At 37.9% G+C, this 24,331-nt stretch overlaps 1 protein-coding gene across 2 annotated transcripts in view; it reads left to right on the top strand.

The window, feature by feature from the left end:
- The window catches only part of DARS2 (aspartyl-tRNA synthetase 2, mitochondrial), a 27,295-nt gene extending 2,964 nt beyond the window's left edge, over window positions 1-24,331 (top strand). Inside the window, exons 4-17 of one of the 2 annotated variants that reach the window (XR_004589911.3) lie at window positions 3,420-3,521; window positions 4,564-4,659; window positions 8,182-8,305; window positions 8,394-8,440; window positions 10,560-10,666; window positions 12,178-12,247; window positions 13,367-13,546; window positions 15,934-16,041; window positions 18,035-18,097; window positions 19,093-19,245; window positions 19,936-20,154; window positions 20,518-20,623; window positions 21,443-21,518; window positions 22,703-24,331. Coding sequence is in view for 1 of the 2 variants with exons in the window: in XM_034409780.3 (XP_034265671.1) it covers window positions 3,420-3,521; window positions 4,564-4,659; window positions 8,182-8,305; window positions 8,394-8,440; window positions 10,560-10,666; window positions 12,178-12,247; window positions 13,367-13,546; window positions 15,934-16,041; window positions 18,035-18,097; window positions 19,093-19,245; window positions 19,936-20,154; window positions 20,513-20,623; window positions 21,443-21,518; window positions 22,703-22,890 (1,644 nt within the window). In the remaining variant the exon portion in view is untranslated. Of the gene's footprint in view, window positions 1-3,419; window positions 3,522-4,563; window positions 4,660-8,181; window positions 8,306-8,393; window positions 8,441-10,559; window positions 10,667-12,177; window positions 12,248-13,366; window positions 13,547-15,933; window positions 16,042-18,034; window positions 18,098-19,092; window positions 19,246-19,935; window positions 20,155-20,512; window positions 20,624-21,442; window positions 21,519-22,702 lie in introns of both variants that reach the window. The other variant, XM_034409780.3, reaches the window with a different exon arrangement.

The following is a 24,331-nucleotide window of genomic DNA, read 5'->3' as shown; positions in this document are numbered from 1 at the left end:
TGGCCATAAATGTTGGCACCCCTGAAATTTTTCCAGAAAATGAAGTATTTCTCACAGAAAAGTATTGCAGTAACACATGTTTTGCTATACACATGTTTATTCCCTTTGTGTGTATTGGAACAAAACCAAAAAAGGGAGGAAAAAAAGCAAATTGGATCTAATGTCACGCAAAACTCCAAAAATAGGCTGGACAAAATCATTGGCACCCTTTCAAAATTGTGGATAAATAAGATTGTTTCAAGCATGTGATGCTCCTTTAAACTCACCTGGGGCAAGTAACAGGTGTGGGCAATATAAAACTCACATCTGAAAGCAGATAAAAAGGAGAGAAGTTCACCTAGTCTTTGCATTGTGTGTCTCTGTGTGCCACACTAAGCATGGACAACAGAAAGAGGAGAAGAGAACTGTCTGAGGACTTGAGAACCAAAATTGTGGAAAAATATCACCAATCTCAAGGTTACAAGTCCATCTCCAGAGATCTAGATTTGCCTTTGTCCACAGTGCGCAACATTATCAAGAAGTTTGCAACCCATGGCACTGTAGCTAATCTCCCTGGGCGTGGACGGAAGAGAAAAATTGATGAAAGGTGCCAACGCAGGATAGTCCGGATGGTGGATAAGCAGCCCCAAACAAGTTCCAAAGCAATTCAAGCTGTCCTGCAGGCTCAGGGAGCATCAGTGTCAGCGTGAACTATCCGTCGACATTTAAATGAAATGAAACGCTTTGGCAGGAGACCCAGGAGGATCCCACTGCTGACACAGAGACATAAAAAAGCAAGACTACAGTTTGCCAACATGTACTTGAGTAAGACAAAATCCTTCTGGGCAAACGTCTTGGTGGACAGATGAGACCAAGATAGAGTTTTTTGATAAAGCACATCATTCTACTGTTTACCGCAAACGGAATGAGGCCTACAAAGAAAAGAACACAGTACCTACAGTGAAATATGGTGGAGGTTCACTGATGTTTTGGGGTTGTTTTGCTGCCTCTGGCACTGGGTGCCTTGAATGTGTGCAAGGCATCATGAAATCTGAGGATTACCAATGGATTTTGGGTTGCACTGTAGAACCCAGTTTCAGAAAGCTGGGTTTGCGTCGGAGATCTTGGGTCTTCCAGCAGGACAATGACTCCAAAAATACATCAAAAAGCACCCAGAAATGGATGGCAACAAAGCGCTGGAGAGTTCTGAAGTGGCCAACAATAAGTCCAGATCTCAATCCCATTGAACACCTGTGGAGAGATCTTAAAATTGCTGTTGGGAAGAGGCGCCCTTCCAATAAGAGAGACCTGGAGCAGTTTGCAAAGGAAGAGTGGTCCAAAATTCCGGGTGAGAGGTGTAAGAAGCTTATTGATGGTTATCGGAAGCGATTGATTTCAGTTATTTATTCCAAAGGGTGTACAACAAATATTAAGTAAAGGGTGCCAATGATTTTGTTCAGCCCATTTTTGGAGTTTTGTGTGACATTATGTCCAATTTGCTTTTTTTCCTCCCTTTTTTGGTTTTGTTCCAATACACACAAAGGGAATAAACATGTGTATAGCAAAACATGTGTTACTGCAGTACTTTTCTGTGAGAAATACTTCATTTTCTGGAAAAATTTCAGGGGTACCAACATTTACGGCCAAGACTGTATATTTAGGCAAATATTAAAATAGGGAGCAGGATGTTGTTTGATCAGATATTGAAAAAAATGGAAAATTGCTTTGTATAGAATATAAATTCTATACCGTGACCGGGAGGATTTTTCATCAGGTCCGCCTGATCCGCCAGTTGCGTCCCTTTCTGGATCGGGACTCGTTACGCACGGTCACTCATGCCCTCGTCACCTCCCGTCTGGACTATTGTAATGCTCTCTACATGGGGCTCCCCTTGAGGAGCACTCGGAGGCTCCAACTGGCGCAGAGTGCGGCCGCGCGGGTGGTGATCCCATGTAACGCCTCTCCTGCGCGAGCTGCACTGGCTCCCGGTGGCCTTCCGAGTGCGCTTCAAGGTTTTGGTCATCACCTTTAAAGCGCTCCATGGCTTAGGACCTGGTTATTTACGGGACCGCCTGCTACCAGCAACAGCCTCCCACCGACCAGTACGCTCCCACAGAGAGGGGCTCCTCCGGGTGCCGTAGGCCAAACAATGTCAACTGTCGGTCCCCAGGGGGAGAGCCTTCTCTGTGGGGGCACCTACTATCTGGAACGAGCTCCCCCCCGAGATACGGAGGATTCCGGATCTGCGTACCTTCCGTCGCACGCTTAAGACGTTCCTATTCCAGCAAGCCGGCCTGACCTAAACTTTTCCTCTTTTAAATGGGAATTTTAAATTTGGTTTTAAATTACTGGGGTTTTAAAATGGTTCAGCCAAATTTATTTAATTTGTTTTATCTCTATTTTAAATTTTGTATTTATACGTTTTATTTTATGGCTGTTCACCGCCCTGAGTCCTTCGGGAGTAGGGCGGTATACAAATTTAATAAAATGAAAAACGAAAATGAAATGAATAAATTACTGGAATTTTTATTTTGCTCTTTTTAAGTTACAGTTCATATATAATTCATTTAGGTAAGCATACTTTTAAACAGGCTCTGAAATTAAATTAAGACAGGATCTTGAATGAAATTTTATCATTTAGAAAAGAGTTATAACTTTTCAGTGCGCACACTCCTTGTAACAGACAATATTATAAATATCCATACCTGTACACACAGCTTATAGTCCATATCATTTTTTTGAAATTCAGTCCTATAATCTACGAGGAAATAAAGAATATTCCAAAGCATATCTGAAGTGTCTTTCTCCATCTAAACATGCATCGAGAATGAAAGAACTTAATTTCCACATTAGCATTTTGATTTTATTCTTACCAACTGCTACATGATGTAATCTTTTTGTAAAGAATTTTGGATAAGATAGAATTCGTTCTGATCCAGAAAAGTTCATTGGAATTAATGCTTCAAACAAAAAAGATTTTTATCTCACCTTTTATTTAGAGCTTGTGATATCATACATAACACTTTTTTTCCTCACTAACTACCCGGTGAGGTAGGTTGAGCTGAAAGAGAATTGGCTTCTACGGCTAAGCTTAGACTTGAACCTAGTTCTCTCTGCTCCTAGTCTGCAACACTTTAGTTATCTCAATAAACACTTTAATAGATAGCATTTATTATTCACTTATCACATTTTGGAACCACCCATCTCCCTCACAGAGAAACTCTGGGTAATGTACAATAAAATATGAAAATATAAAAACAGTACATAAAAGTTAAAATTTAAAAAGAGGCAAGTGGAAAAGATGAAGGGAGGGCTTTCAGGTTCCATTTAATTGCCAGACTGAAGTTAGCTGATAACTACCAGACATAATGTATTATAATGCATATTGCTGGCATTCTTGAATTATGCATATTTTGATTTGTCTATTTCTTGCACTGCAGGCTGCTTCCCATTTGAGGAAGCTCTTTTCTGATGCTCCAGTTGAGTCTGTTGTGCGAGTGACTGGGATTGTTATTCCGCGGCCTCCTGGACAGGCAAACCCTGTAAGTATTTTAAGGAGAAACCCTCTGCTTTTAAGTAAGTACAGTTTATTGCTTTGGGCTACCAAAATGATTTCCTAAAAGCTATACCTGCTGAGAATAAATGGGCACATTTTCATTTGCCATGCAAGTGTCTTGAAAGTAGCCAGGGAGCACAATTTGGTGAACAACTACTATCTGCTTCTGTACCTTATAGCTGTTAATTATAATGGTAGCTGCAGAATGATCCTTGTCTTCCTGGCAGCTATTTGGTTTGGAAGTATCTTTCTTCAATTTAGCACTATAAAAGTCCTCTGCCCTCTCAAAAGACTCCACAGTTTCTGCCTTAATGTCATCTGTGCTTGGAATTTCCAGGCAATATACCTGCACAATACATAACTTTTTATGTTTTCTTCACATCCCTCCTCAGATCCCACTCTTTCCATGCACCCTCATTTCCCAGATAGGTTGATTTCTATGCTTTGCAGCAGGCAGATCTTCTGTGTAAATATGGATTCTTTCTGTAGTCTGCAGTAAAGCAACTTGTTTGACAGTAGTAAGCCCTTGAAGTTTCTGTTCTTGTCTGTAGAATTGGAATTTTCAAAAAAATAAATATATATGAAGATTTATACTGTACCTGGCTGGTAATCCAACAAATTTATCTTCAGGGCAGAGATCTTTTTTTGTCGTTTTCTGCAAAGTTCTGATAATACTGCAAAAATAGTTATGATATTTAGCTATTTAGACGAGCCAGGAAGACCCATGCTTTTTTTCCTTTCCCCAAGCCTGCTCTTGCCTGGCCCATTAAGTTGTGAGTTGAAATGGGTAAACAGAGATGTTGACTTGAGATTCAAGAGCTCCTGGTCTGTGAAGCTCAAAGAAACTCCTGGTCTCTCAAGCTCAAAGTTTGTGAAGGGGAAGTGGAAATAAGGTTCTGGATTTTGCCAAGTTAAATTATCCTACCACCACACCATCTGGTTAAAAAAACACAATGAATCTTTTTTCTGGGCACAATAAATAGAGCTGTTATTTTGTTAATTAAAGTGATCTTTTTCAATTTATTTAGAGGATGCAAACTGGAGATATTGAAATAAAAGCAGAAACTGCAGAGGTTCTGAACTACTGTAAGAAACTACCATTTGAAATAAAAGATTTCATCAAGGTAGATATACTTTTCTTATTTCTGTTTAGTGTGCTATTTATTTCTGCCTAATAGAATATTTGGGACAGCATACCTTGGCAATTCTTGCATATCTGTTCTTTTTAGCCCTTCTATTTCCTCTCTATAGAAAAGAATAGGGATGCACACAAAATGGAAAATGTATTTTGCTTCAAATCCAAAACAAACCATTGCATTCTGGAAATTCTGCAGAACTAACTGCTGTTCAGCATAAACAAAATCCAGAATGTTTGGATTGTTCAGGGTTTCAATTAAAATAAAATCCAGAGAGATTCCAGAGTGATTTGGATCTAGGAGGGATGACATTTGCCACATTTGATAGAATATGGTGCAAGAGTTTAAATTGCTATCCTTAAAAACTGACACTTCAATAAAAGTGCCCATGTATTTTTATTATGAATCAGAATGGGATGAACTTTGTAGTAATACAAAACAACAGTACAATACAATAAATACAATACAATACAAATACAGTACAGAAGTGTAGTGGGGATCTTTAACTATTCTGACATCAACTGGGAGACAAACTGCGTCTAGTGGGAGATCAAGTGGGAGATTTCCTGATGAAATTAGCAAACAACTTTGACTCCCAAAAGATAGAAAAAGGAACTGCCAAAAAGTAGGGGGAGAAAGGAAAAGTCAGCTATACTTGATTTAATTCTCACTAACAGAGATTAAATGATAGAGGTTGTTGAAGTTATGGGAACGTTGGGGAAGAGTGAGTATGTGATAATTGGAAGCCAACATAATGCCGGCACAAGTAATAGAACAAAATCAGGCTAATGTCTTAGACTTTAAGAGAGCTGATTTCAACTTTAGAGTTTGGGAAGAATTCCATGAATGGAAATCTTTAAGGGGAAAACAACTCAAGAATCTTAGGAAACTCAAAAATGAGATTATCAAAGTCTAGTCTCACACAATACCACTGAAAAAGAAAAAGAAAAGATCCCAGAAGAATCCAAGCATGGTTGCAAAAAGAACTCTGATAAACTGAAAGACAAAAAGGACAGGTATAAAAAGTGAAAAGGGGGGCACACAACTAAAACAAAATAGCAATATATTCCAGAATCTACAAAGTCAAGAAAGCTAAGACTCAGAATAAACTAAGACTTGCAACAAATGTCAAAAATAATTTTTAAAAAACCTTTCAACATGTAAAAAAACAAGAAAAAAGTCAAGGAACTGATTGATACACTAATAGGAGAAGATGGCAAGGAGATCACAGGCAACAGGGAGAAAGTAGAGCTGCTTAATTCTCTCATTGCATTTGTCTTTATGCAATAGAAAAAAATAATCCAACCTATCAAAAACAGTACCATAAAAGACAGATTAGGAATACAAGTGAAGAATTGGTAAAATTCTTGGCAAGAAAATGGTAAGACAATACCTATCCACTCTAGACAAGTTTAAATCACCGAACCAAATGTATTACATCCCAGAGTTCTGAAATTACTAGCAGATGTGATCTTGGAATCACTGGACCATATCTTTCAAAAATCCTGGAGCACAATAGGGAAATAGGGAAAAAATGGATCCAGGAAACAACAGACCAATCAATCTGACATCAATACCTGTGAATATGGGTTTGTCAAAAACAGGTTATGTCGGACAAAACTTATTGGATTCTTTGACAAAATGATTAAATTAGCAAATCAGCGAAATGCTATGGACATAGTATATTTGGACTTCAGCAAGGCATTTGACGAAGTAGACCACAACCTATTTCTGTTAAGAGAGAAAAATGTGGGATAGACTGCATCACCACCAGATGGATTCGTAACTGGCTGAACATATGCACTCAATGTGTAGTCTTGAATGGAACTACATCTACGTAGAGGGAAACGTAGTTAGCTATCCCAAGGTTCTGTTTTAGGCCCCGTACTCTTCAAGTCTTCATGAATGATTTAGATGAAGGGGTAGAAGGGGAACTCATCAGATTTGCAGACCACACCAAGCTGGGGGGAATAGCCAAGACTTTAGATGATAGGCTCAGGATCCTAAAGGATCCTAAAGGATCTTGACAGACTTAAAATTTGAGCCCTATCCAACAAAATGCAACTCAATGGTGGGAAAGTAAGGTTTTACACTTAGGCAAGAAAAACCAAATGCACGGGTATAGAATAGGTGGTACCTGACTCAACAGCAGAAACTGTGAAAGGGATCTAGGTAGGGGTCCTAGTGGACAACAACTTAAGTATGAACCAGCACTGTGCTGAAGCTACCAACGCAATTGTAGGCGGCATCAAGAGGGGGATATTATCAAGGTCACATATAGTGTTAGTACTGCTTTATATTGCTTTGATAAGACCACACATGGAATATTTAATCGATTTCTGGTCACCATGATGTAAAAAAGACGTTGGGATTCTAATGAGAGTGCAGAGAAGAGCAAAAAAGATTGGGGCTGAAGGCTGACACATAAAATGAATGTTTGGGTATTTCTGGTTTAAGAAAGAGAAGGACTAGGGTAGTGATGGCTAACCTTTTTGTCATCGCATGCCAGGAGGTGGGGCAAGGAGCATGTGCGTGCCCACACCCATAATTCTATGCGCCCCGTGCATGCGTGCGCGATCCCCTGCTCCTGGCACGTGATGGCCCGGTAATCCTGTTTTTCTCTCTCACCTGGCTCCAGAGCCTCTTTAGGAGTCTGGGGAGGGCAAAAATGGCCTCTTCCCCCCTCCCCTCGGAGATCCTCTGGAGGCCGAAAACGGCCCGTTTCTGGCCTCTGGAGGTCCTCCGGGGGGGGAGACAATTTTCGCCCTCCCTAGACTCCTAGAAAGGCTCTGGAGCCAGGTGAGAGAGAAAAATGGGCCTTCCCCATCATCCCCCGAGGCCCTCCGGAGGCAGGAAACAACCTGTTTTCCTACTTCTGGCGGGCCCAGAAGGCCTGAAAATCAGCGCGCCAGAGCTGAGCTCATGTGCCCACTGATATGGCTACGCGTGCCACAGGTTCGCCATCACGGACTAGGGTGACATGATAGCAGTCTTCCAATATTTGAGTGGTTGCCACAAAAAAGCAGGAGTCAACTTCTTCTCCAAAGCACCTGAGGTCAGGACAAGTAACAGATAGAAACTTATCAAGGAGAGATCCAACCTAGAAATAAGGACAAATTTCCTGTCAGTGAAAACAATTAATCAGTGGAATTGCTTGCCTCCAGAAGTTGTGGGTGCTCCATCACTGGAGGTTTCCAAAAAGAGATCATATAACTATTTGCCTAGAATGGTATGGAGTCTCTGGCTTCAGCAAGACTTGAACTAGAAGATCTCCAAGGTCCCTTCTGACTCTGTTATTATTCTATTATTCTGTAAAATTATTCCAGCAATGAGAAATATATTTAGTAATAGACAAGATACGAATTGGAAGAAGTGAGTGAAGAGTAATGGTTTGGCATAAAAACTTTCTTATGTTTTTAATTTAGGTAACAATATTTTGTGCTTCGTGTTGGTTTTAGGAGGTATAATTGCTGGTTTTTCTTTATAAAATAACATTCTTTTCCTCCTCAGAAAACTGAAGCACTGCGAATGCAGTATCGTTATTTGGACTTAAGAAGTATTCAGATGCAGTATAACCTCCGGCTGAGATCCCAGGTGGTGATGAGAATGCGAGAGTATCTCTGTAATCATCATGGTTAGAGAAACAGAATTGTTAACAGTTAACTTTTTTTTCTCCTTTCACTTACTGTGCTGCTGACAAAATTTATCAAATCTTATTTTAGATTTTGTGGATGTAGAAACACCAACACTATTTAAGAAAACACCAGGAGTAAGTATGCAAAGGCATCTTTTCTGTATATATATTGTTTTATAAAATTATCAAATATCAGAAAGTAATTACATCATGTAGCCCAAACATCTAAAAGAATAGTGACTAATTCAATTGTTAAGATTACCCATAATTCTTCTTTTCTAAGGCAGCAGAATTGTCTTAGATGTGGGGTAGATATTTTGTGTTCCTGGGATGATTCTGCATTCATATTGAACTCACCAGCTCAGAACTTTATAGCTGCCATGGTTACTTCAAGGATTTTTCTGGCCCAATGCATTATGAATAGGAAGCTTATGACCTAAAATTGGATGGCGGTTGTCTCAGTCAGCCTTTGTTTAACAGGGGTCCCCAAACTATGGCCCATGGGTAGGATACGGCCCGCCAAAGCCATTAATCCAGCCCATGCGAGACCATGAGGCTGCCCTGCCCACATCGCCCCACCTACCCTCTGGCCCCCACCCAAGGAAGCCAAAAACGGGACGCGCAGAGGCCTTGGGAGGCCAAAAACAGGCCCGTTTTTGGATGGCAGTGGTAATGGAGGCCAAAAACAGGCCCGTTTTTGGCCTCCCCAGCCTCCAGAGGGAGAAAGAGAGAGAGAAAGAAAAGGACACACACACACACACACACATATACACATACACACACAGCCCAAGGCAGCCACATCCCTTCACTAACCTGCTTTCCACCCCCAAGAGCATAACAAATTAAAGTTTAATTTGGGTGTATTGTTTAATGGCCTGTTAAATTGGCCACGCCCACCCAGCCACATGACCACCTACCCATGCCCACCCAGCTGGTCCAGCCCCTCCAACAATCTGAGGGACCGTGAATTGGTCCCCTGTTTAAAAAGTTTTGAGGATCCCTGGTTTAGACTGTCTCTGGTATTTCCCTTTGCAAGGTTACTTAGAGAACAATAGAATCTAGACAACTTTGGAGATTTTGCTTGGCATAGTCAGAATTTTAGTTTTGTTATGAAATTATGTGATGGAGAATATTCGTTATATAAATAATTCTTATTAAAACTTTAAAAGGTAGATAAAAACTAATACAAATTAATATAAAGAAAGCAAGAAAAAGCTAAAGGTGCAAGGGAAGAGAAAAAAATAGAAAAGAAACAAAAAAGATACAAAGAAGTTTCTTTACAGCTTGTTTGACAAAGAGAGTTGTTAACTAATGGTTGCTAAGCATCATTTTCTGAAACCAAAACCTTCATTAATACACTAGTTACTGAAAAGCTGCAAGGAATGCAACCTGCTAAATAACAGCTGGAACACAAGAAAGTGCTATCATCTCTTTTTGTTCATGGATAGGTTTACGTTTTTTAAAAAGAGTGAAGAAGTCTTTTTAAAAAATCCTTCCTAACTTCATGAGATTCATAGGGGAGAGACGTAAATTGTGTGTGTGTTTATTTGTGTATTTGTATATTTGTTATGTATAAATCAATTTATATATTTGATATATACAGTATAAATCAAGTATCAGAAACGTGTGTGTATACAGTATATGTACTGTGTATGTGTACTGTATGTGTGTATGTATATGGGGAGAAGGCACTGGAATTTCATTTTAATGTGTGCCATTGTGCACACAGAAATTATGATAAAGGTTATCTTGAAAAGCAGTAACCTAGGTCTTCTTACTATTTCTTAATATGCTTAATATGCTTCAAGAACTTTTGTTAATTTCTAACATGAGAAGCATGCATGATCATGTAAATCAGGGTCCCCAACCCCTGGGCCATGGAGTAGTACTGGCCTTCCACCTGCTGGCCCAGAAGCTGTGGGCATGAAGCTTCATTTGTGCATGTGTGGGAGTTAGGTTGCACGTGCAAAACCATTCCCTCTCCCCCTGCCACTGCTGCTGCTGATCCATGGAGCCGGAAATGTTGGGAACCACAGATGTTAATGAAATATAGTGCAGGAGATGTATTTTGGGAAATGGTGCATTATTGCACTTCCATTTCCTGATTAAATGCAATGGAGAGTGGATTAAATTTTTCAAGTGAGGTTTGGCTGAAATAAATATTTTGTACTCAAACTAGAAGTTTCCTCGTTTTTTTTTCCATCTAAAGGCAATGTAATTCCAGCTTTAAATTTCATCATCCCTTTAATACCAGGGTGCAAAAGAATTTGTGGTGCCTTCCCGGGAGGCTGGAAAGTTCTACTCACTTCCTCAGAGTCCTCAGCAGTTTAAACAGCTCCTAATGGTAGGAGGTCTGGACAGGTGAGCTTCTTGGGGCCCCACCAGCACAATAACGTTTTCAAGGTAGCACTAAAACTCTGGTCTGCAGTTTGTGATGAGAGGATAATGGATAGACTGAGTTAGTTTCTCACACAAACTGATTATTTGCCAATTAATCTAGTTCCATGCTAAGAACAATCTGCCTAACTGTACTGTAACTCTCTATGTCTGCCTACAAGATTCACATGCTTGAAATCTTCTTGCAAATATTTTCTGTACTGTACAGTCTATGACCACAATCTAATCATCTATGAGATGGAGAACCAGGTTGCTGAATCATGGCATATATAAAACATGTAAGGATTGGGAATTGGCACCATTTTATGGTGATTCTACTTCTACTTTAGTGGGTGGCTCCAGTCAGTAGTTGGGGGTATGTATGTGAGAGAGACAGCACTCACTCCCTTGGTTGCTCCAGTATCAGTTTCCCCTCATATTATTTAATAACTATGAAACCACTAGGAGAGAGCATCCAATTTGGAGTGAGGTGTCATCAGCACACTGATGAAAGTCACTTACACATTTCCACCTTGGACAGAACTGGAGATGCAGTAGAAAGTCTGAACCAGGGTATCAAGGTTTGGGTGAGGCAAAACAAGACTAAATCCTACTAAGATGGAGTTACTATTTATAAAGAAACATCTAATAATTACTGTAGATGAGGTTATGCTTTCCCTAAAGGAATTGGTTTGTGATTTAGGGGTGCTCATAGCCCTTGCTTACATGGCACATGGAAACTTGGTCAGGGGCCAGATCATTAGTGGTCTTTTTAAGCCTAATTTATAATGCTGGTTACCACCTTTATAATCTTACATGGGGTGGTCCCAGATTTTATATCAAGGAACTGGCATGTGCACATTTCTTCTCATCACCTTGAGCATTCCACCACAGAAAATATATAGATTTATATATGAGTACAGGCTGGAGAGCAGGGCTTTTTTGTAATGCCCCCTAGTCTAGAACACGTTTCCTCTGGAGATGAATTTATCCCCAGTCATACTAGCATTTTGTATTGGTGATAAAAATACTTACGCCTTTGCCCCAAGCTGATTATGAGTGCTCATCTTGTGATTCATTCATTCATTATAAATTACAGATTCTTACCAACTTGGATGGTTTGCAGTTGTAGTGAGTAAAAAAAATGTAAATGAAAAAAAATCAGATTTAGCAGTGGGAGTAAAGTATCTTCTGACTCCCTTTTCTGGCAGTGCAGAGAATGTCTTGTCCACTCATAAGCAACTCAAAGTATGCAGATCATCTCAGTATGTCAAGCACATAAACCACTTCTTTTTCTTTGCAGTTCCCAATGCAGGAGAACTTTCCTGTGCCTATGGATTAATCGATTTCTAAATATGGAACAAATGTTTATTCTGTTTTAAATTCAGATTATAGCAATTTTTTCAGATGTATATTCTTTCCAAACCCCCTGTTTTGAGAGATCATGCTACTTGAGAAAGATACTCTGCAACCAGAATGTAATTTTCTAATGGCAGATATTTCCAAGTTGCCCGCTGTTACCGAGATGAAGGTTCAAAGCCAGACAGACAGCCTGAATTCACTCAGGTAATTTATTTTTGTTTGGAATAAGATTAAAAAGCATTAAATTAGGCATTGTTTTTACCTCTAACTACAAGGATTACTATCCGTTTAGAAGTTGGGAGTTTAGTGGCTTTGGAAGAGGAAAATCTGAATATGTAATTACAATGCAAAGTAATTGGGAACTGAATACTTGTCATCTCACTGTTGTTACTTGCAGCACTGACCAAAATACTGTTCTGTGATTCAGCTTTATCATTCAGTATACAGAGCAAATAATATTGAGTAGTGATGGAAAATGGAAAAGTGTCATTTGTTCCACTGTTGAGAGATATTTCTGTTTTGGCATTACAGTTAACACATTACTTCATTTCTGTGATCTAGTACTGCCAACCATTTTTGCAAATGGAATCCCAAATTCACCAAAATGGCATGCACTATGCTTGTTTATTAGATTTATATCCTGCCCTTGTGACTTATGTACCGATTTACAATGAAGTCTGACTTTATGGAGTGTGTTGTGTGTATTAGTAAATTACTAACAATCAAAAAATTAAAAAATAAAGTGCATCAAAATTTCCAAGAGCACTCAAAATATAATTTTAAAAAATATGGATATTAGTAATTATTTTATAAATGGGGTTGATGTAAGTATATGGCAAAGGGTTGCTCAAAGATACTTTGTGTGTTTTAAAACTAATCTACATTTGCAAAAATGCTAGGACTAGTTTGTGTGCAATAGAATTTGCTTCATCTAATAACATCATCTGCAGTATATCTTCTATAATAAATATGCTAGCATCTAAGGTAACATGGCTTTTTTCCAGCAGCAAGTTAGCATAGATAATTCCCAGAAAATTGTATAGAAGGGACAGAGAAGAGAGAATTAATGGGCAAAGAAATCGGCCTAAAAACCATGAAAACCATACAGCTCCAAAATCTGAGCATGTACAAGTATTTCATTGAAATGGGTGCTGTAAGCCTAGACTCTGAAAGAAAGACTGTTCTCTAGAATTATAGCCCTTCTAGTAAAATGCATTTTCAAAAAAATATATATTTTGCAAAAACGTTCAATAGAATAATAGTGATATTTATATGCCTTATTTTTTTTTAAAAAAAATCTCTTCTTTATTTCACCCCCCAAAGATAGATATTGAAATGTCATTTGTGGAGCAAGATGGAATTCTGGCTTTAATCGAGGGCATGCTGCAATATTCCTGGCCTAAGAAAAAGGGGCTTATCAAAATACCCTTCCCTTCAATCACCTATGATGAGGCACTATCTACTTATGGGACTGATAAACCTGATACTCGTTTTGGAATGAAGGCATGTTCTTTTACCAAAATTACCTATTTGCTTGACTCCCACACCCCCGCTGCTATATTGAAAGCCTATTAACTGCAATGGGATTTGTTGAATACGCTAGGGATTTCTTCCTAGCGTATTCCCACAGGTGCAGGGTCCGCTTTTTGGATCATTGAGCGCCGCTTTGCACGTCTCCAGGACGCAGCCTCACGGCTTGCATATCTTTGTTGATGGTGTCTTACCATCTCTATTTTGGGAATTGTTGATATTTTGATAAATTCTGTTTTTTCAAGCGTGAGTGTTGTGAGCAGTATATTGAGTGAGTCAAATATTGTGTAATTTGCATATTGAATTTATGCTAATTTGTTGGATTCATATTTCTCAGCCCTTTGATATCCCAGTTCTAAATGCTGCCTCTTACAAAATACATAAGGACCTTGGGGCTTTCACTAGCTTTATTGCTAGACAGTGATTGAAGAAAGTTGCGTTGAATTCTTGCCTAAACTACCAGTTGTCCATATGGATGCTTAATAAAATCAATCCTATATTGCTTAAGGGGGAGTGTCAATTGGTGACTACTGAAAAGACTCTGGGTCCCAATCCAGGAATATTTCCAAGTTTCATGCATGATTTAATGATTTAGTGAAGAGGAATTTGTTTAAATTAGATGTATGTCAATTTACATCATTTTTAGAGAGTAAGTTTGGTGTTGTAGTTAAGGCATCATGCTAGAAATTAGAGACCGTGAGTTATAATTCCTTGGCAAGGTGGGCAACCTTGGATCAGTCACTTTTTCTTAGCCCTAGGTAGGAAGTAGTAGCAAATCTCTTCTAATAAAATTTGCCAAGAAAACTGTAGACTTGTCCAGATAGTTTCCAAGAATCAGGCATGATTGAATGGAAGAAGAAAAAAAGATAGCCTGTGTACAATTAGGTAACTGGTCCAAATGGCATAATTTACAGACTTTCTTACCCACGACACCTTTAGCTTCTGGGAATCAAATTTATTTACCTCTCCCCATCTTTTAACCAGTTTCTTCAAAAATGCCACAGTCTCACTGGGAGGTATAGATGGGCAAAAAAGAACAGAATAGCAATTGCCTACTTTTAATACTGTCTCAGTATCACTTGTTGGCTTTTCCTAGCAATCTTATGTAGATCTATGTAGATCTTTCGTGATGGGGCAGAACTAAGTGTGGTGACATACTCTATTATAGGAAATCACATATTCCATTCTAATTGTGAGACTAGTGGGATTAGATGATCCAGCTTAATAATGCTGGATTACTTGTTTATTTATTCCTTAATCTCAAGAATATAAAGGATTTTTTTTAAATTAAGGATAATTTATTATGTAAGTTGAATTTAACTTCTGCAAGGTAGAAAGATTCGCATCAAACCTCAGTTCCAACTTAATCAAAAACTATTTCCAGACGTTATGCTTTTAACCCTTCTTATAATAGAACAACAAGGTAAAGTGAAGTGAGGCAATGATTAGATATAGTCATGTAAGGGTTGGCCAGATTCCATGATTATCTCATTTGCCTCGAATTTGTTGTTCAAATAACAGGAAATCTGTTGCAGAAAATCTATTCTGGAATATACATTAAAATGACTAATAAATAATAAAATTTGATATTTTATCAAATTATTATGCATTTTGGCTTTTAATTTGTGTGAAAGAGAAATATGGAACTCTCTGCTGTGTTTTAAAGCAGTAATTTTTGATAGTTCTTATTGTACTACACACTTGCCACATTTGATAATAGTGGTATCTTGGTACTCATTGTTAATTGGTTCTGGGAGGCATGTTGAGTATCAAAAAACAATGAGTACCAAACAGATTTTTCCCATAAGGAATAATGTAGTGAGTCACAAGGCAGCCGACACCAAGGCATTCTAGCTTGTGGATTGAGTAACAAATAATGATGAGTACCAGGACAAAATTTTCATATCAAAATGCACTGAGTACCAAACTCAAATGAGTTTCAAAGCAGTTGAGTACCAAGGTACTAATGTATTGAGTTACAGAAGCCTGTGTCAATCACAACTGTTCTTTTAAGATACCCCAAACGTTTCTTGCACTGCAGACTGTGATTTTGTTAAATTAGAAGCGAAGGGGGGGGAGAGTCCATCTTTCCTGAAACTAAAGCACTGTTTTATTGGCTACCATAAATTAATACAGCCTTGCTATGAGAATTCAGCCCAAAGCCTCTGTTTCCATTCACAAGGAGTTGTAGTGGCAGCTGTCCGAATGTCTTGAACAAAATTCAGCAGCTGATGAGTATAGAATGTAAAGCTAAGCCCTTTTTCAGTTGTGTTTGAAACTGCTTTCCCTTCCCTTGTTCTTTTCCAGTCATATTCTTGTTGTCACAATTATGGTATTTATATCTTTTCTTCCAATGCCAGATCATTGATGTAAGTCACATTCTCAGGAATGCAGATGTTGACTTTTTGCAGAACTCTCTCAGTGAGCCCTACGCTACAATGAAAGCCATTTGCATTCCTCAGGGAGCGGTGAGTGAGGCTGTTTGTGGTAAGGGGAAATGTCCTTTATCTTGGAGGCTGTCATTTATCAAGCTGTTATTTCTATGATGAGCCCTACAAATATGTTCTCTCTCTCTCTCTGGCTTGCATACAAGTAGATGATTGAAAAAGCAAAATTTATCTTTTCAGGAGAAGTCAAACTGGTTTCAGTAAGATCTATATCTTAAAAATAAGAATACATTAAACTAATGTATTGCTTTCTATCTTGAAATTAAAATAATACTGAATAAAATAAAGCAAGCTTATGGAGATTTGTCAAACTCAGTACAGTTAGTGAATAGGAAAAATGGTGATGTGTGAGATAGATGTCCTTGTAGATAGAAGTAAAAAGGTAAAAGTCTCCCTGTCAGTTGTGCCCTACTGTAGGGTATGGTTTCTTTCCAAGGGAGCCAGCATTGTCCAAAGACAATTTTTATGTTCATGTGGCCAGCATGGCTATACCCCAAAGGTGCACAGAACGCTGTTACATTCCCACCGAAGTGGTACCTATTAATTTATTCTCTTGCATGCTTTCAAACTGCTAAGTGGGCAGGAGCTGGGGCAAGTAACGGGAGCTGACCATGTTGTGTGGAAGTTCCGAGTCTCAAATCTGGGCTGTCACCTCTCCAGCTGACAAGCTCAGTATCTTTAACCACTGAGCCATAGCACCCCAGTTCTAAAAAGATGTACTAAAAGAAAAAAATCTTTAATCTATGGTTGAAATAAGACAGTTGTGCAATATATAGAAGCCAGCCCAGATTTCTAATGTGAAAAAAGGATGTGGGAAGAAGGCCAGGAAAGGCTGCATCTTATATTATGAATGCAGGTTTTTTTCCTGCTTCTTCCACACAACCCCATTCTGAAGTACAAACTAGAAATCATAGAGTTATAGATAGTTATGTCCATCAGTCAGTGGAATGAATATTATAGGCAGTCAGATCAGATTCTTTCTTCTCTGAAAACTGGGAATGTGCAGGGTTATCTCTGAGAATACCTAAAAGAATATACACAAAAATGAGTGCTAGTGTAATTTCAAATTTTGTTCTAAAGTCAAATACTAAAAAGTAAAAGGGATACATTTATTGAAGGTGTATCCCAGTTATGATCTGTCAGCCACATTTGGATGAGTCTTTTAAATTTAGCCTTTCATCCGTGATTTACTAAGAATGCTTACATTTTGTGCACTTGTCATTATTTACATTGTTCTTCCAATATGAAATCATTTACAACAACTGTGAAGTAGATTAAAAGTGAGAAATAATGACTAAATCAGGGCATTCATTTGAGTTCAGGTATTCAACATTGGGTCGAGTTTAGATCTCCATAATTCAAATCCACCTCAATTCACTGTTGCCCTACTAGTTCACAAATTGACTTGCAGCCGAATGCCAAATGTGGAGGCGTTGCAGGCAAACAGATACTTGTGAATGGACGCTTGCCAGTTGATGCTACAGTTAGGAAACAGGAAAACGGTGTTTTTCCTTACTGCAGTATTTAATGTCAATCCTGTTTTTGTAATTATAGAGGCACTAAAATAGTGATTAAAAGTTTACAAGATTACAGTGCATTACAATTGTTTATCTCATGATGATAGTTAGCAAAAATCGAATCTGAACATCACTATTTTATCTATATTTAATAGAATTTTAGTACCTGTTTAGAAATTATTTTAATTGCATTGTTGAGAATGATAGAAAATAAAGAAATCAATTTTTTTATTTTGTTTTAAGATTGTTTTCCTTGGATTTTTATATCTTTTTGAAGAAAGTTCTTCTCTATATATCATTGTTGTAATGAATTAATCATATTTTTGTTGTACATGATTCCTTTCTAGAACTGAAAATATAATCTGAAAGCATTTTTAATTTAAGCTTGATTCTGAAAAAAGTTTTAATGTAAAAATAATGGGTAAATGTATAGCAGTCTCAGTTAAAATATAACAAACTTAATCCATTTATTAGTGTTTATATATCTTTGTCTCTAGAAATATCTACAGTTTAAAGATTTGGAATCCTTAAATGAATTGTCAAAATCCCAATTTAACCAGGTATGGGAAAAATAATTACAACCAAGAAGTATTTTCTTTTGGGAATTTATGTTGGGCTATGTAAAATTTAAACCTGCATATTACATATCAGTTTGGGCAGGCTGGGACAGGGAGAATTTTTAGTTCTTTTAAATTAGTTTAATTTGGATTAAAATAAAAGGAGAAAGCTGGCCCACTCTGTGAAGATGATTTTGGTCAAGATAAACTTTTGATTGGATCCAATAAGTTTTGTTTTATAGTCCCTCTTACATTGCACAAACCAATTTTCTTCATATTAAAGAATGAAAGAGCTTAAATCTTTCTGAAAGTGTACTCCTTAGCCACAAAAGTAAGCAGCAATTTGCATACAGGAAGCAGTCTGCCAGAGCCACTATGAATATTTGCATGGGGTGGGGGAAGGCTGTATATGATACAGAGCTCTTTCTTATCTATTTATAAAAAAAAAAGGGGGGGGGACAACTGAAATCTATGGCTCATGGGAGGGATTCTTAGGGTTCTAAAATCAGCAGAGACTCTTTGCTGGCCTGTCTCTTCTGCAGCATTACTGTATTTTGAGAAATCTTAAAGTGCTTGATTCCATGCTTATATCATTGCTTTTTCTCATTATTCTTTCTTGCAGAAGGATAGGAAGTGGTCTTGTACTCAGACTATTGATCTATCTTAGTATCTTCAATACTAACAACTTTCTAGGTTCAGGTTGAGTTTTTCCAGCTTTTTCTGTGTGGAAAAGTTGGTACCTAACACTAGACAAAGATCCCTTATACTCAAGCTATTGTTAGTGGATATAATGGTGTTCTTTTCCCTCTCAGAAAGTTCTTGGTATAAACTAGACTGTTTTGGGTTCAGTTAGTTTTATTGGTTAACTATTTCATGGGATCTGAAAATCATTGCCATATATTGAAGAAGAGCAATTAAAGCAGTTAAACACCTTCGGTTTCGTTTGCATTCTTTTCAAGAAGTGCTGAGCTGCTTATCCACTTTTCTGTCCTGTATAGTTTATATCATGTTTGATTTTGAAACCTGATGGCAACATGAAGTCCCCACTTGGAAAGTTCCTTAATGAAGAGCAAAAAACAGAGCTTATCAGAACAGTTAAGGCCAATATGGAGGATGTGGTGTTGCTTGCTGCTGGCCAACACAAACAGGTGGTAAGTAGAATATTGATGCCCTTAGACTTTGGGCACCAGCAAAAATAAATCTAAATTTATTTATTTGTTTAAATTTAAATTAAATCTGGTTCCTCTTGACCAGCAAGAGCCTTGGTGGCGCAGCAAACTAAAGCACTGTTAAGTAACACCAGCTGTCTGCAATTACTGCGAGTTCAAATCTCACCAGGCTCAAGGTTGACTCAGCCTTCCATCCTTCCGAGGTAGGTAAAATGAGGACCCGCTTTGTGGGGGCAATAAGTTGACTTTGTATACTTTTTTATACCACTTGGGGGGGGCGAAAGCCCTACTAAGCAGGTATATACAAAAGTATGAAGACTATTGCTTAACGCATTGTAAGCCTCCCTGAGTCTCCGGAAAAGGGCGGCATATAAATCGAACCAATAAACAATAAATCACCTGTACCTCTACTTGATGTTTGCACTGATGAGTTGTTCCTTCTTTATTAAACTGAACATTAATTCATCCTTGAATAAATTACCTTCTAGCAAATGACCAATAACCACTGCATTTTCAATCAGTATTTTTTTAAAAAATATCAACTGGTCCGGACAATTACAAGTTGATAATAATACACTGCTTGGAGTTAGAGATGCAAGTATTGGGTCTTTCTATGAGGCCTCAGCGCCTTGTCCGCCCTTTTCTCTCTTCTATTCTCTCATTTGTTTTCAGTGCTCTGCATTAGGAAAGCTACGCTTGAAGAGTGCTGAACTTCTGGAAGCAAAAGGTCTGTTACTTCGTGACCCTTCTGCCTTTCACTTCCTCTGGGTGGTAGAATTCCCACTTTTCCTCCCAAAAGAAGAAAATCCTGAAGAATTAGAAGCTGCTCATCATCCTTTCACTGCTCCCCATCCTTTGGACGAGCATCTTCTCTACTCAGATCCCAGACAGGTGCCTTTATGTTTCTTAATATAAAAGCAGGATACTGCAGACAAAGAATTGGACAAAATGATAAAAACAAAATATTTTTTTATAATTAGCAATTTAATCTTAGGACAAGAAGTCTACCTTATCTGAAAAAGATGTACTACAAAATCAGAGCCGGAGAAAAATAGGATTATACATATTATGGTTTTCTTGGCCTCTAATTATCTTGTTCAAAAACGTTCATTCTATTTCTGTCAACTTCAGATATGTAGTTCCCATTAGTTGCAAAAGCACTATTGGGTGGGATTTGCTGTTTCACAAGGGTTTTTGCAGCTATACATAACAATACAAATTACATTGTTTCCTTCTTTTTGCTCGCAAGGTTAGAGGTCAGCATTACGATCTGGTATTGAATGGTAATGAGATTGGAGGTGGCTCTATTCGAATCCATAATGCAAAGCAGCAGCGTTTCATACTTGAGACAATTTTGAAGGTAATTATTTGTACTAAAATAGTCTTGTATATTTCATTTGAAATCAGCAAATTTCACAACACATAGCAATAGCAATTAGATATATACTGTCACATACTATTTTGTACCACTCTCTGGATGGTTTACAAATGTCAGCTTTCAACAATCTGGGGCCTCATTTTTACTGACCTCGGAAGGATGGAAGGCTGAGTCAACCTTGAGCTGGTCGGAATCAACTCCAGACAGTGGGCAGAGTTTGCCTGCAATATGCATTCTAACTACTGGGCCACCAGGGGTCCCTAACCATAGTTTCAACTGGAAAACTGTGAGCATCCTAGACTAAGCCAAGTCCAAAAACACTAGAGAATTGCTGAACACCTGACACCCAGACAAATCAGCCATCATCAAGCACATAGAGATAAACATTATTTACTTGTTGTTCAGAAGAGACCATCAAAAAGCAAAACAAAATGTGCAAAACACCTCCTCAACAGCAATTAACACCGAGATGAGCAGAGTTTAACATCAAGATTAACACTAGACCAAAGATCAAGAAGCAAACAATATCCAAGTTAGTTTTCCATGAATTCAATGGCTATCGATTGTAATACCTGTAGCTATTTTATTCTTGTGTCAGAAGGAATATGCAGTGTCTCGGTGCAATTTTATTTTGTATTAGCTTTCACTATTAAAATTTTTAATATTTTTTAAAAAAGGAATATACAGGAAAGCTACATTTGCACTCTAGCCCTGCCTATGAATTTCCCTATGTAACTGTTTGGTCACTCTGTGAACAGAAAGCTTGATCTACTTTGTTTGATCTACTTCTTACATTCTTAGGAGAATACTGAGCTGCTTTATCACCTCCTTGAAGCTCTGGAGTGTGGTGCACCCCCACATGGAGGAATTGCACTAGGTCAGTATATTTTTCTTTCTTTTTCTTTTTTGCTACATACAGGAAGTTAGACTACCTTACTTTTATGGTCCCTAGCTCTATGATTCTATGAATAAATAGTAAGCACACTGATATCAGTATGAGAAAGATCACAAAGTCAATTGATTTTTTCCTGAATGAAATTATTCCTACATAGAAAACCACACATTTTTCTAAGTAAAAAGCTGTTTCAGAGGTTTTTTTCTGTTGTAGTCTGAGATGTTCTGATAAGCAATCTGTGCCCTCACAAATAAAATACTTTCCAGTTGTTTCTCCAAACTAATTGTGCATATTACAAAAACTGGTACCTTGGTGAAAAAGCAAAGTTAATTCATGCTTATCTCTAGGGGATGGAAGTGCAAAATTTCCCAATATAAAAAAATATATATTTTTGAAATATTATAGCTAAGCCAGAGAAAACTTGCTTTGCAAATTCTTTGGCTCATTACACAAAACTAGTATGTAAGAATATATTCTTCATTTATCAGTCAGGTTTGTCAAACTTTTATTTTTTATTCGGACTTATTTTTATCTCGGTGTAGCTAGGAACAAAACAATAATGGTTTGTAAATTGATTATTTTTGAAAGAAGAAATAGAAGCTTTTCTCTCTTATTTGTGAACCTTTGTCCCCAGTCATAAAAAAGCAACATACTCAGTAAAACATTTATATAGCTTTATTGATTCAGCACTTGAATACTTATCCCTCTGATTTTTTTTCAATTGCAGCACAGTTAATTAAAGGCATGTTGCTCACCAACATTGTTTTCCCAACTAACATAAAGCAGAGAGATTATCTAAATTAATGAAAGATATGTTATAATTCCTTCATTCCAGAAAAATTCCCAGCATTGAAAAGATAGCAAGAGAAACAGGTAAAAAGCAGTGAGTGAATTAGCAAGCACATAGAATAAGAAGCTCTTACATTCTACTGTACATGCATGTTGTTTCACCCTTCACAAACTCTTTGTCCATTTTATAATCTAAAAGTGTTAGACAAAGTACCCACAGCTTTTTCCTGAAATGAACCTTATACTTATTTTACCTGTACAATATATTTTATTAATGAAGAGATACTGATATAATTTCATTGACAGTTGTAGGATCCTTTTTGCAAAACTTGTTTAACCTTATAGCAGTATTAATATCTAATGCATTTCTTTTTCAGGGCTTGACAGACTGATTTGCCTTCTAGTTGGAGGTTCGAGTATTCGAGATGTCATTGCTTTCCCCAAGTCTTTCAAGGGAACAGATTTGATGAGCAATGCTCCAGATTATGTTGACCCACAAGAACTTGAGCCATATCATGTGCAGGTTACATGGCCCTTGACAGAAGTTAAAGCAAGAACTAACTGAAAATTATCTATTCTTCAGAAATCTTAGCAAAGATTCTAAATTTGTCACTAGTGAACAGATTATCCATATTATTTGTGGGAAAAGTGAACTGTTGAAAGAATCAAGGGCATCCTTCATTATACCATGGAGCCTTTGTTCTAATGGTAAGTATAGAATCATCACAAATATGAGGCTTTACTATATTTGTATATCTGAAGTACAATAATGTTACGTTCAAAAGACAGCATGTCCTATTACTATTGTTATATAGCGATATAGTCAGATGCAGTCTTGACATTTTGTTGTGTTGCCTTTATGTATAGAGGGTCTTCGAAGTATATGTAGATTTTGCAGGAGGTCATCCAGGTAATGGTGTGGGGGGGGGTCATATGGCCCACCACGCCCCATTTTTGCTAGCAGAGGCACCGCAGGCTGGTCCTTTGCTATTTCCAGGCTGGCACCGCGGGGCCAGATCTAAGCACTCCGTGGGCCAGATCCAGCCTTCAGGCCTTGAGTTTGACACCCCTGATGTACTGCAAACATGGAAACATAAGATAGAATGAGCTGAATAAAAACAAGAATTCCAAATTAATTTTGGAACAAAAATCCCCAAAATATAGTAGAAATATAAATTAATTGTACTATTATCCTACAGTAATTACTCAAAGCTAAGTACTAAAGTTGGCTCCAGTAACAAAAACTATTGATGGTTCTGGGAGAGCATTCAGTTTTATTTTAAAAACAGTGGTTATTTGAAACCTAACGGGGGGAGGAGTTCATCAGGGTTTTAAGGTAGAAATATAGTATAGCCGGGATGACGAACCAGAGGTGGCACACAGAGCCCTCTCAGCTGGCACGTGCCATTGCTGCTGGCATGTGCTGTTGCCCCAGGTCAGCTCTCCGTGGCGTTTCTTTCGTGAGTTTCTGTTTCCCTGCAAACAACGAAACGGAAGCTCACAAAAGTAAAAGATCTTACCTCTTGCTATTCTGCTGGTGTTGGAATGCCCTGCCTCCCACTGGCCAGCTGGTCTTCGGGTCTCTGCTGCGCATGCCCATGCATGCGTGTGTCTGTGCATGCACATGTTCGTGTGTGTGCACTTTTCAGTTTGGGCATGCGCATGCACACAGTTTGGGCACTTGGTGTCTAAAAGGTTCGACATCACTGCAGTATAGCCAATTAGGAAGTATTTTTCCCAGTTAATTAAACTTGATCAGATAGCAAAAATGGCAAATTTACAAGTCAGTATAAAAAAATAAAGGTAGGGAAAAAAGAATCATTTCAACTTACATAATTTGTCTTTTGATATTTTTTACTTAAATAAAACTCCCAATTATTATAGAGGCCATTATTTCAAATTGTTAGGTTTGCTTGTTTGTTACATATTTTTCAAAAAATCACAACTGGACAGTTATCACTTACATAGTTTTGTTGAACTTCTGCAATAAACATTTGTGTTTTCCA

This window comes from Pantherophis guttatus, chromosome 3 (genome assembly GCF_059756535.1).
Source record: "Pantherophis guttatus breed Tessera chromosome 3, ASM5975653v1, whole genome shotgun sequence".
Lineage (NCBI taxonomy): Eukaryota > Metazoa > Chordata > Lepidosauria > Squamata > Colubridae > Pantherophis > Pantherophis guttatus.
Note: the sequence above shows the minus strand (reverse complement) of the source record. Positions and strands in the feature narration are given on the sequence as shown.